This window comes from Nomascus leucogenys, chromosome 3, assembly GCF_006542625.1.
Source record: "Nomascus leucogenys isolate Asia chromosome 3, Asia_NLE_v1, whole genome shotgun sequence".
Classification (NCBI taxonomy): Eukaryota; Metazoa; Chordata; class Mammalia; order Primates; family Hylobatidae; genus Nomascus; species Nomascus leucogenys.
The window spans coordinates 128,253,192-128,266,026 of NC_044383.1; the positions used below are offsets into that span (position 1 = coordinate 128,253,192).

At 33.9% G+C, this 12,835-nt stretch overlaps 1 protein-coding gene across 1 annotated transcript in view; it reads left to right on the plus strand.

Moving 5' to 3' along the window:
• VTA1 (vesicle trafficking 1) overlaps positions 1-12,835 on the plus strand; it is a 73,515-nt gene that overhangs the window by 40,372 nt on the left and 20,308 nt on the right. Inside the window, exons 5-6 of the mRNA XM_003255802.3 lie at positions 1,400-1,508; positions 10,320-10,496. Of these exons, the coding sequence (XP_003255850.1) occupies positions 1,400-1,508; positions 10,320-10,496 (286 nt within the window). The remainder of the gene's footprint in view (positions 1-1,399; positions 1,509-10,319; positions 10,497-12,835) is intronic.

The following is a 12,835-nucleotide window of genomic DNA, read 5'->3' on the forward strand; positions in this document are numbered from 1 at the left end:
ATTCTCATGCCTCAGCCTCTTGAGTAGCTGGGATTACAGGTTTGTGCCACCATGCCCGGCTAACTTTTTGTGTTTTTCATAGAGACGGGGTTTCACCATATTGGCCAGGCTGGTCTCCAACTCCTGAGCTCAGGCAGTCCACCCTCCTTGGCCTCCCAAAGTGCTAGGATTACAGACATGAGCCACTGTGCCTAGCCCTCTATTTCTTTCTTTCTTTCTTTTTTTTTTTTGAGACAGAGTCTCGCTCCATTGCCCAGGCTGGAGTGCAGTGGCATCTGCCTCCCAGATTCAAGTGATTCTCCTGCGTCAGCCTCCCAAGTAGGTGCAACTACAGGCACGTGCCACCACGCCCAGCTAATTTTTGTATTTTCAATGGAGACAAGGTTTCACTACGTTGGCCAGGCTGGTCTCGAACACCTGACCTCGTGATCTGCCTGACTTAGCCTCCCAAAGTGGTGGGATTACAGGCGTGAGCCACTGTGCCTGTTTTCAAATAGTAAAACCATGTTCGCTCTGGAAATCTAATGTGCATATAAATCACCTGGGGGTCTTGTAGTGCAGGCGCAGGCTGGCACTTGTAGATCAGGTTCAGTAGATCTGGGATGGGCTTGAAGATTCTGCATTTCTAACAAGTTCCCAAGTGATAACGATGCCACTATAAAGGTCAGTTGAAAATATAAACTAAAAATCACTAGCACATCCAAAATTCTAAGAGATTTTTATATTTTTTAAAGCAAATTTTTATCTTATGTCCTGTAACATTAGCATATCATGTTACATTAGTTTTAAGGCATAGAAGAAGAGGCAACTAACAGGTTCTTCATGATCTTTTCAGTTAACCCAATGAGGTATTATTTTTCCCTTTTTAGAATCAGGGTAACAGGTTCAGAGCTGTTAACTAGCATGTGACTAGTTTAAAAAGTCAGGTTTACCTGCCTGTCAGTCTAGCATTTGCTTTAACCACCACATCTTAATTTTCTTTTTATTTTTTTCTTGATTTGTACAGATCTGTTTTTTTGTCTTTAGTGAGAATAATTCAATCTATTGTTATTTTTATATTTAGTCTTAGAATTCTACTTTAGCCTATTTCTCCCCTGTGCAGAAGAGTTGCAAATTTTGCTGGAAGGACACTCCTGTTTTTCCATTGCATATACTTTCTGAAATGTTATATGCTAAAAGAGAACTGGGCATATGTTTTGAGGACAATAGCTTTTCATGAATTCTGTCAAGCCTTAAATACTTGGATTCCAGCAGTAGGGTGGGGTATTGCCAGTTTCTTTTAGAGCTGTAATCTGCAAAAATAGGTTTTATCTCAGAAATATGATATAGGTCATCATAAATGTTTACTTTTTACTTCTTTACCATAGTCCAATGTTGATATAAAAATGCTCTCTTTTAGAATGTGAAACACAGGAAGTATGCCAGATGGAAGGCAACATACATCCATAATTGTTTAAAGAATGGGGAGACTCCTCAAGCAGGCCCTGTTGGAATTGAAGAAGATAATGGTATGTATTTATTTATTCTGAGTAAAAGGACTTAGTAGAATCATAATCAAAGTTTTTGGAGGGAACAATACAGTTTTGTTTTCATCAGGCCCAGAATCAATGAAAGTTAAGTATAAAATCATAAACTTAAGGACAGTGAGAAATAGAAATAACAGTCAAACGGCTGTAATACTTGTCCGTGTCAACAAAGTGACTTATCTGTCTCCTACTTTTTTTTTTTTTTTATGAGACAGAGTCTCGCTCTGTCGCCCAGGCTGGAGTGCAGTGGCGCGGTCTCGGCTCACTGGAAGCTCCACCTCCCAGGTTCATGCCATTCTCCTGCCTCAGCCTCCCGAGTAGCTGGGACAATAGGTGCCTACCACCACGCCTGGCTAATTTTTTTTGTATTTTTAGTAGAGATGGGGTTTCACCATGTTAGACAGGATGGTCTCGATCTCCTGACCTTGTGATCCGCCCGACTCGGCCTCCCAAAGTGCTGGGATTACAGGCGTGAGCCACTGTGCCCAGCCTCCTACTTTTAATTAGATTTCATTCCTGTTATACAGGAAAGGCAATCCATTTATAATTTATAAAATGTTTTCAAACCACGAAGAATACTGTATCATTTTTTGTAAATCTGTTTGAGTTGTGTAGGTTATTTGGAGAGTTAGTAATACATTCACATGGTTCAAAAAAAATCATGGAGTATATAAAAATATGAAGTGAATTTCTCCTGTCTACCACATCCCCCATCTTCCCAGATCCTCCCAAAACTCAAGCATTGTTTTTAGTTTTTTTTGTGTATCTTTACAGAGATCATTTTTTATGAATTTACTACCAAGTAGAAACATATATGCTCCATTTTTTCATGCCACTGGTAATATACATACTGTTCTGTACCTGGCTCTGTTTTTTTTTAACTTAATATGTACAGGAAAATTTTACCATCACAGTGCATTTTACAAATTTTAATCACGAAAAAATAAAGGTCTTATTATTTTACTTGGCCTTTCAGTTAATGTGTAATAGAAAAGGGAAACCTTTTTTCACTTACTTGTTTTTTATGTATTAGACGTAGTAAATAGATGGTTATAAAGGGAACGACCACTGTTCTTGGAACTGAGAAAATTCCAAACGATCCTTGCATTTTGTTACACACTTTTATGCATTTGTGAAGATAATTATCCAATGCAGGCATCAGTAAACTTTCTTAAAGGATCAGATAATAAATATTTTCAGTTTATGAATGATACTGTCTTTGTTGCAGCTGTTTAGCTCTGCTGTTGTAGTACAGAAGTAGCCATAGATTATATGTAAAAAAGTGAGTGTGGTTGTGTTCCAGTAAAGCTTTATTTACAATAACAGGCTGCCAGCCCACTGGCCATAGTTGGCCAACTCCAATCTAATTAATCTCTTTAGATCTATTATTATAATGAATTATATTGAAAGATTGCCTATTATTGAACCAGTTTTACATTGTGTAATAAACCCCACTTGGTCATGATATATTTTTTTTTATTATACTGATGGGTTCAGTTCACTACTATATCATTTAGGATTTTTATGTTGACATTTATAACTAAAGATGGTCTACAGTTTTCCTTTTTGGTATCAATGTTACGATGTTATGCTTACTTCATAAATATAATCAGAATGTTTCTATTCTTTTTCTATGCCTTGGAACAGTGAAATTATCTGGTCTTTAAATGCACCCTAGAAATTTTTTGTGAAACCAACTAGCCATTTTACTTTTCGGGACTATTCTAGATGTTGTATTTTAGGTATATTGAAATACCTAATAAATTGTCAATTTGGGGTTTTCAGCATTCTTTCAATATCAGTAACTTCTCTAATCTTAAAACTCTTTTAACATTATGCCTTTGAAAGTAGGAAGTGTGCATTTGGATTATCATGTTGATCTGTTTTGTTCTGAAATGGTTATTGTAGGCCCTTACGATTAATAATGCTAACTAAATAGATTATTAAATTTAGATAGTTTTTGTTTTCCAAAAGTCAGCTTAAATGGAAGTTGTCATTTCTGTTATTTATTTTCATACAGATTTGATGGAGTTTCTGGATAGTAGAAAATTGTAAGCTACAGAATACTAATAATAAATCCTCTACAATATAAAGGAGAATATTTTCACTGCATACTTTTTCAACTCATTAACTTAAAACATAACCTGTTGTCATAATCAGGGCTTAATGTCATAACCTCTAATAATGTCTTCTCAAAGATAGCCTATATATCTATAAGATATAATGTCATTAAATCTGAATTTGTGTGAGAAAAGTCTTCTTTAAGACTTTGATTTGTTTTCTTTTTCTGAGTGTAGAATTATATTCTGTTGTGTTTTAGGATTAACTCTTGGAACATAGTCCAAGTGTAAAAGGTAGTATATTTCACAAAAACCTAATTGTCTATTGTTCTGGAATTGAATTTCTAGTAAAACCAGTAGAAAATAATAGATACTGTACTTAGTTAACTTAGATAAAGAACAAAAGAGTATATACTTTTGAAAACAGTACTATGTATTAAGTTCTAGCTGAATACCACATCACTGTGACATTTGAATAGATATTACAAACAGGCTTCAACTTACGACTTAACTTATACCTTTTCACCTTTAAGAAGATAGCAAAGCAATATGCATTCAATAGAAACTGTACTTCGAGAACCCTTACAGTCATTGTTTTTCACCTTCAGTACAGTATTTATTAAATTACATAAAGGCTTTGTGTTAGATGATTTTGCACTAATGTAAGTGCTCTGAGCATGTTTCATGTAGGCTAAGGCTAAGCTATGATGTTCAGTAGGTTAGGTATTTTAAATGCATTTTTTACTTAGATTTTTGACTTTCAGTGGGTTTATTGGGATGTAACACCATCATATGTTGATGAGCATCTGTATATAGAATTAATGATATAAAAAAAGAACAGTAGATCATTGAAACCACTCATTTTATATGGTAAATTTGTTTTGATACAATGTTAAATTTACTGGCAAGTTGCCAGAATGATATAAAGAATTCCAGTATGCCTTTGATCCAGAATTAAACATTCTCTCATTGATTCATAGTCTGTCCCTCTTTCTCACCCCTTGTCCCCTTTTGTCGCTCCCCACTCCACCTACTACACATAAAAAAGGACATGAGGTTATTTTATGTATTTGTGTCTGTGTGTGTGTAAAATTTTAAAATACAACCTGGTGTCATAATCTGGTGTTAATGTCATGATTTTTAGCAGTATCTCCTTAGAAATGGCTATGGCTTCACAAGAGGATGTCATCATATATATATTTTGAAGTATTTGTTAGTAAATTAGAGATATGCTCTTTTACTCCTGAGTACTTCTGTATTTCCTAAGAATAGTGGCATTCTTTTTACTACAGTGTACTTATCAAAAGCAAGAAGTATAGTATTTATTTAGTGTATCATCTGATCTCCATCTGTATTCAGATTTGAGCAGTTGACTCAGTAATACCCTTTGTAGTTTTCTTCCTCATGCACATAGATCACACGTTGCATCTGGGTGCCATATCTCTTTAGTCTCCTTAATCTGGAGTAGCTCCCCAGGATTTCTAGTGTTTCTTTGACTTGATGCTTTTGAAAAGTACAGTTACTTTTTAACTGTTCCTCAATTTGTTTGTCTGATGTTGCCTCATAATTAGTTTAACCCTATGCATTTTTTGCAGAATAGCCCAAAATAAAGTTGTGTCTTCCCTGCCTTACATTAGAAGTATACTATTTTGGTGAAATATTGGTGATGTTAACTGATCACTTGGGTAATGTGGTGTCTTCTGTGTTATTCCCCATTAAAATTATTTTTCCCTTTGCTATTAATAAGTAATTTGTGGAAGATACTTTGATATTATGTAAATATCCTATGTTTTTTATGCAACTTCACCCCCGGGTTTAGCATTCATTGATGATTTATCATTCTTTTTATTTTAATTAGTTGGCACTCTACCATAAGGACGGACTTTCCAGTCTATACGTAAATAAATGTGTGTGTTTATTCATTTAATTATTTACATCAATATGGGCTCATGAATTTATATTCAGTGATTATAATTCATTACTCATTATTCTTTATTATGATCCTTTATGTGACTCCTGTTGCAGCTTCTGCACCAGTTGTGGCTTCATTACTTGAGCAAATTAACATTCTTTGGTACCTAGTATACAGCTATTGATCTGGCCAGTGCCCTTTTCTTCATACCTGCCCATAAGGTTCACTAGAAGCAGTTTGCTTTCAGCTGGCATGGCCAGCAGTACACCTTCACTGTCCTACCTCAGGGGTATATCAACTCTCCAGCTCTATGTCACAATTTAGTTTGCAGGGATCTTAATAGCCTTCTTACCCTTCCACAAGATATTACACTGGTCCATTATATTGATGACATTATGCTGATTGGACCTAGTGAGCAACTACTCTGGACTTAGTTGTGAGATATTTGCTTCTCAGAGAATGGGAAGTCAATCTGACTAAAGTTCAGGGACCTCAGTGAAATTTCTAAAGGTCCAGTGATATGGGGCATGTCAAGATATTCATACTAAGGTGATATTGTTGCATCTAGCCACTCCTATGACCAAGAAAAGAGAGGTACAGTGCCTAGTGGACCTATTTGGATTTTGGAGTCAACACGTTCCTCATTTGGGTGTATTACTCTGACCCATCTGCTGAGTAACTCAATCTTCTTTTCTTTTTCCTTTATCTTAACTATTCTGTCCTTTGAGTTTCCACATTAATTTTAGAATTAGATTTTCAGTTTCTCTTTTTTAGAAAAAATGCCTACTGGCATTATGGTTAGTATTAAACTTAGGGAGAATTAATTGTCTTTCAGTACATGAACATAATATGTCTTTCCATTTATTTAAGCTTTCTGTAATTTCTTTCAGTGGTATTTTAGATTTTTTGAAGTAGAGATTTTTACCCCTTTTGTTAAATTTACTTCAAGTATTTTGTGTCCTTTCATTCTCTTATAAATGAAATTAATTTTTTAATTTAGTTTTCTAGTCGTTAGCTTCTAATATGAATTACAATTGATTTTTGTATAATCTTTTATCTTGCAACCTTGCTAAATTTACCTATTGATTCTGATAATTACTTTGTAAATTCCTTGAGAATTTGTATGTAGATACTTTATGTAATCTGCAAGGAGAGACAGTTTTGCTTCTTCCTTTCCAGTCCTCATTTTTTTCTTTTTCTTGCCTATTGTGCCAGTGGCAATAAATAATGTCCATTGTTTTGTTTTGTTTTTTTGCCCTATGTGATACTGAGAAATCTTTATTTCTGGGGTGCTGAGAAGTTTTGTCATAAATGGATGTTGAATTTTGTCAAGTGCTTTTTATGCACTTACTGAAATTATCATAGGACTATTTTTCTTCTGTTAATATGAGTTACACTGATTGATTTTCAAATGTTGAACCAACCCTGCACTCATTGGTAAACTTAGACATGATGAGGCCTTGTATTATATAGCTGATTTGATTCTCATACTAAAAATTTGTGTGTTTACATTTCAGTATTTGTGAGGTTTGGTATCAGGGTTACACTGGCCTCATAAAACAAGGTGAAAGTAATCCCTTCTCTGTTTTCTGAAAGTGTTTGCATAAGATTGGTATTTTTTCTTACTTGAATGTTTGATATAATTCACTGCTTATTCCGTCTAGGCTATGCATTATCTTTGTAGGAGGGTTTTTAACCATGAATTTAATTTCCCCAATAGATTTAGGACTGTTCAGATCATCTCTTTTTGGGTGAGTTATGGTATTTTGTATCTTCAAGTGATTTGTCCATTTCCCTGAGGTAGTGCCATTTATTGGCATAATATTTTCTTATTGTCTTCACTGTCCTTTTAATGTCTGTAGGATGTATTTGATATCACCTCCTTCATTTCTTATATTCATAATAGCTGTTTCCTCTTTTTCCTCCCAGTCTCTTTGACAGAGATGTTTTAATTTTTTTTATTATCTCAACAAGTACTTAGTACAGTTTTTTTCTTCTTTATTTTCTATTCCTTTTATTTTTTCCTGCACCACACTTGGAGTTTAATTTGCTGTTGTTGTTTTTTTTAGCTTCTTGAGGAAATGTAGATCTTTGATCTTTAAATTTTTTTCTGATAGAAGAATTTAAATCTATCTATCAGTTTCCCTCTAAGCATTGGTTTAGTGACATCGTGCAAATTTTGGTATCACTCAGTTCACCATAATTATAGTTTTCTTTGTGATTTTTTCTTTGAGTAATGGATTATTTATAAATATATTGTTTAATTTCAGAATGTTTGAGGTGTTTCTAGATATCTTACTGATTGCTAATTCACTTCCATTTTAGTCAGAAAACATACTATAAAAGATTTCGGTATTTTGTAGTTTACCAAGATTTCTTTCATGGCCTAGCATATGGTCTGTCTTGGTGAATGTCCCATGTGCAGTTGAAAAGAATATATTCTGCAGTTATTGCTTATGATGTTCTGTGTTAAATCTCCAAGTATAGTGGTTTTACTAGTTCTGTCAGTTTGTTTGATTTTGAGACTGTGATTATATTAGGCACATGTACCTTTATAGTTATTTTTTTATGAACTAACCTTTTTATTATTATGGAACATCCCACTATATCTTGCTGATGTTCGTGGTTACGAATTCTGTTTGGCCTGATTTTAAAGTTAGCCACCCAGCTTTTGTCAGCTTGGTATTTATGTGACTTTTTTATCCTTATGAAATGGTCCTTTTTATCTCAGCTAATATTCCTTGTCATTGATTCTATGTGTCTGTTATTAAAATTAGTCACCAGCTTTTGTCTGCTAGATATTTACATGGTATGTCATCCTTTTAGTTTAAACAAATCTAGATCTTTGTGTTTTAAAGTACATTTCCTGCAAAAAGCATATAGGCACTTTTTTATTCTGTCTCTCAACCCCTGTGTGAGAAATAGTGTTTAGTTCATTTACATTTAATGTAATTGCTATAGCTAGATTTAAACCTATTTTGCCATTTCCTTTCTGTTAATCCCATCTGTTTTTTTTCTCTTACAGTTTTTTCCCCCCTCTGGTTAGTTTTTTCTCTTTCATTTGTTATGTCTATGTTTTACTTTATGGCCTTGAACAAATTTATCATAGCTGCTCTAAAGTGCTTTTTTGCTGATTTTCAGTATCAGGGTCATTTTGAAGTCTTTTGTAGACTCTTTTTTTCACATTTTCCTTTTCTTCCCTAATTTTTAATAACTTCTATTTATTGATAACATGTTGAAGCTCCTGTGCATCCTGTTATCTTTCTCTGCAGAGTCTTGATTCTTATTCCAGCAGACTTGACTTGCCAGAACTCAAACTTTGTCCCCCTCTTTCAGCTTTAAGTTGCTTTTCTCCAGGGCCCCCTAGAGTCTTACCTGAGTGTGCATAATTCAGGGGCTTGTAGGTATTTAGTTGGGGTTCATACAAACATTTCATGGCTCACTTCTTGACAGCTCTTTCTTTTGTGTAGACTATTGAGTGCCCTCAGATGAAAAGCCACATAAAATCAAATGTTACCTGGTAAGATTTCCTCTTACCCTTACTCTCGTTTCTACCAGCTTTTGGTCAAACTCTAGTGCCTTTATGTTGTGGAGCTTTTTTCTTTCCCAGAATGTATAAATGTTAGAGTTCTCCAGTAATGGGGAAAGTCATGTTAATGTATGTAAAGTATAAATACATCCACAAGGTTGCTTGATAAAATGATCATCTCAGATTTAACTTTTTTTCTTATTTGAAATCAGCTACATTGAATAACCTGTTTATAATTAGACAAAAAAATTATTTAAAAATGTGGTAGGAAGCAATAAGATCTGTTCTCTTCGATGAATCTGTAGCTCTAGCTTGCTTTTATTTTAAGTTACTATGATTCCCACTAGCAGCTGATTGTCATTTTATACTCAAAATTCAGTTTTTCAAAGTAGTTTTCAAATTCAGCTCATGATACAGTAGATTTTAAAAGTTTGCATTTCAGAACTTTTCAAAATGAAATATCTCATTTCTTTCTGCATAGCTAAATGCAAAATTTTATTCCTCTGTTTTTATTAGCTAAATGCATTGAACAACTCACAGATAATCATTCAGTAGCTAGTACGCAGTAAATCTTAAGTAAAAGTCAGCTGTCAGAAAATGGAGTTCTTATTGGATAGCATAAATGTGACATGTTTTGCCAGAAATGTCCTTGAGTCTTCATAAGTTTAAAGAATGTTTATTTTAAAGAAAAACATAGGCTGGGTATGGTGGCTCATGCCTGTAATCCCAGTGCTTTGGGAGGCCGAGGCAGGCAGATAATGAGGTTCGGAGATCGAGACCATCCTGGCTAACATGGTGAAACACCGTCTCTACTAAAAATACAAAAAACAAAACAAAACAAAACAAAAACTAGCCAGGAGTGGTGACAGGCGCCTATAGTCCCACCTACTCGGGAGGCTGAGGCAGGAGAATGGTGTGAACCCAGGAGGTGGAGCTTGCAGTGAGCTGAGATCACGCCACTGCACTCCAGCCTGGGCAACAAAGCGAGACTCCATCTCAAAAAAAAAAAAAAAAATATATATATATATATATATACACTATATGCAAAGATTTTATAGCATTAGAAAATATTAACCTGAAAGAAGTGATAATCATATTGTCAGGTACAATTACATTTTTTAAGAAAATAAAAAACTTAAAAATATTGTTTTAAGAATAGAGCTTGCTTCTCCACTGCATTAAATAGAATTGCATTTAAAGATTCCATTTGTCATGTGTATAATGAAATAAGAATACTTAGCATTTGTATTTCAAAATACCTACTATAACATTGTGTATATGTGATCCGATAGATGTTGAAGAAAATGAAGATGCTGGAGCAGCCTCTCTGCCCACTCAGCCAACTCAGCCATCATCATCTTCAACTTACGACCCAAGCAACATGCCATCAGGCAGCTATACTGGAATACAGATTCCTCCGGGTGCACACGCTCCAGCTAATACACCAGCAGAAGTGCCTCACAGCACAGGTGGGAAAGTATAACTGAATGATTTATTTAATTCCCTGTTTATAAATAAGAACTGCATTTCTTATCACATATGTGCCTCATAATGATGGTTGTGAAAACATGACAAGTTCCTTGAATTCCATTTGAACCCACAAGAAACATTAAATTATTTTCATTAAAGTTTTAATATTAGTTGTATTCTAGTTATTTGAGAAATGATAAGTATTATGTGCATTGATTACTATTAACCTTATATTTTATTAAGGTTAGTTTCCATGCTTTTCATATATATTGCTGTTTTTCTTTTTCTTCTCTTCCCTTTCTTTTCCCCTCACTATTGTTCTAGAATAGCTCGGAGGTGAGTGGAGTTGATATTAGGATGTGTCAGTCAGGGTCTCACTGTGATACCTAGGTTTGTTTCATTCCCTTGGGACTATGTTGATGATGGGGAGTGGGCTTTGAGGCATGAAATCTCAGTAACAGTGAAATCATAGACAGGTGAAAAAAGGGATTCGGGTTATTTTTTTTTAACCTTACAAATATGACACTTTAAAAAACAGGAGAGACCTACTATCTTTGAATAAATCAGTACTGTATGTGTATGTTTTTATTTTTAAAAATCTGACAAAGTTAGTCCTCGGTAGTTAAGTCAGGATCAGTAAAGACACTTTGACAAAATTTCAATTACTCTTCCCTTTAATTGCATTGTTGACAAAGTGTCACTTTTATCTCCAAGTAGGACACTTGCAACTATAATTTAAATTTTACATTTAATTTTTTCAAAAACTTTTCTTAAAAATTTACTTTTATCCCAGGTGACTTATGATACTAAAGTATACAAACACTTTAAAATACTTAATTAATGGACTGATAGTCATCCTTCAAGCCCTGATTTCTACTGTTCCTATTATGTAACACACTATTACTTTACTGACTTTCATTTGTCAGCCTTATTTTACCCAAATTTTTTTATTTTACCCAAATATTGCATGAATTACATTATATGTAAGTTTTCTATTTTGACCATTGTAACGTCAAGTATGATTAGTGTCTTTCCTCCTATTTTAAAGCTTTCAAGTTTATATTATCTGCACAAATATTGCTAACGTTTTCTTTAAGATTATTGATGAAATGATAATTTTAGCACTTACCTCTTTTTGTGTCTTCGTTCAGCATATTTGACCCTGACTTTTCAATATTTTATGGCCTATGTGATGACATTAATAGACAAACCTATTTGCATTTGTTTTGGAAGTAAAATTTCTTGGAACACTTTTAAGTATTTTATTATGCTTAGAAATATTCACTATTTCCAGTGTAGAATAATGTAAGTGAAACCAGCTACTTAGATCTGTTTGCCTTAGATGAACACTGTTCAAATTATACTTGAAGGTTTAAATCCTGATCAAGAGTCCCAGACACAGGCATTCTCATAGAGGAGCCAAGGGGAAATAAAATGTATTTAGGAGGCAAATCATATTGGTTATTTGTTTCTACCCCATGCTAAAGCATAAACTCAGCTGATATTTAACTTCTCATGACCTTAATTTTTCCTCTGTCTAATATGAAATTAATCATACTTACTCCTCATGGTTATTTTAATTATTAAAAGGGAAAAACTGTAAAAATGGACTAGTAGGCCTATCACAAAATCAGTGTTCAGCAAATTAGCCTCCTTTCCCTCTTTTTTTTCCTCCTCCTTCCTATTTCTGTACCAAGGAAAGACAACATATTTAATGGCAAGTTAATGAACACCTCAAATTATTATGCGAATCAAGAGAAGTATCACAACTGGGGGTAGAATATTAACCTTATAGAAAGACTGTCCAAGAAGTTTTGTTTTAGACAGTATATCTCAAGGCAGAGTTGTGGTATAGGCACATCAATATATATTTTATATATAGATAGACTCTGTGAGTATACAAAAGAGAAAACACTTTTAGTAGGAGGGCTATAGTAGATTGATCCATATGAAATTGCTAGTTTTGTGTAACAAAAATGATAAAGTATTGATAGTCTTATATGTTCAAACTAATTCACAATGTATCTCCTGGCTAGAATATTCATGACATAAAGATAAATATTAGGTGGTTTTCCATTAGAAAGTTTTCTGTCATAAACAATTCAATTTGACCTAGTTAACTCTAGCATGAGCCTCTTGTTTTCTCTCTCTTTTGTTCCTTAGAGGGAAGAATAAAACTAAAAAACTTAGAACTTTTATAGAATGAGATCCTATCATATTTTATACACTCTTGTAGCCTTACCAGTCAAATGATTATCATGGCTAATTTCCACACTTATTCTTGCAGCAACTATATTATGTATTACTGTCTTTAATTTACAAACTCTCAAGAGACTAA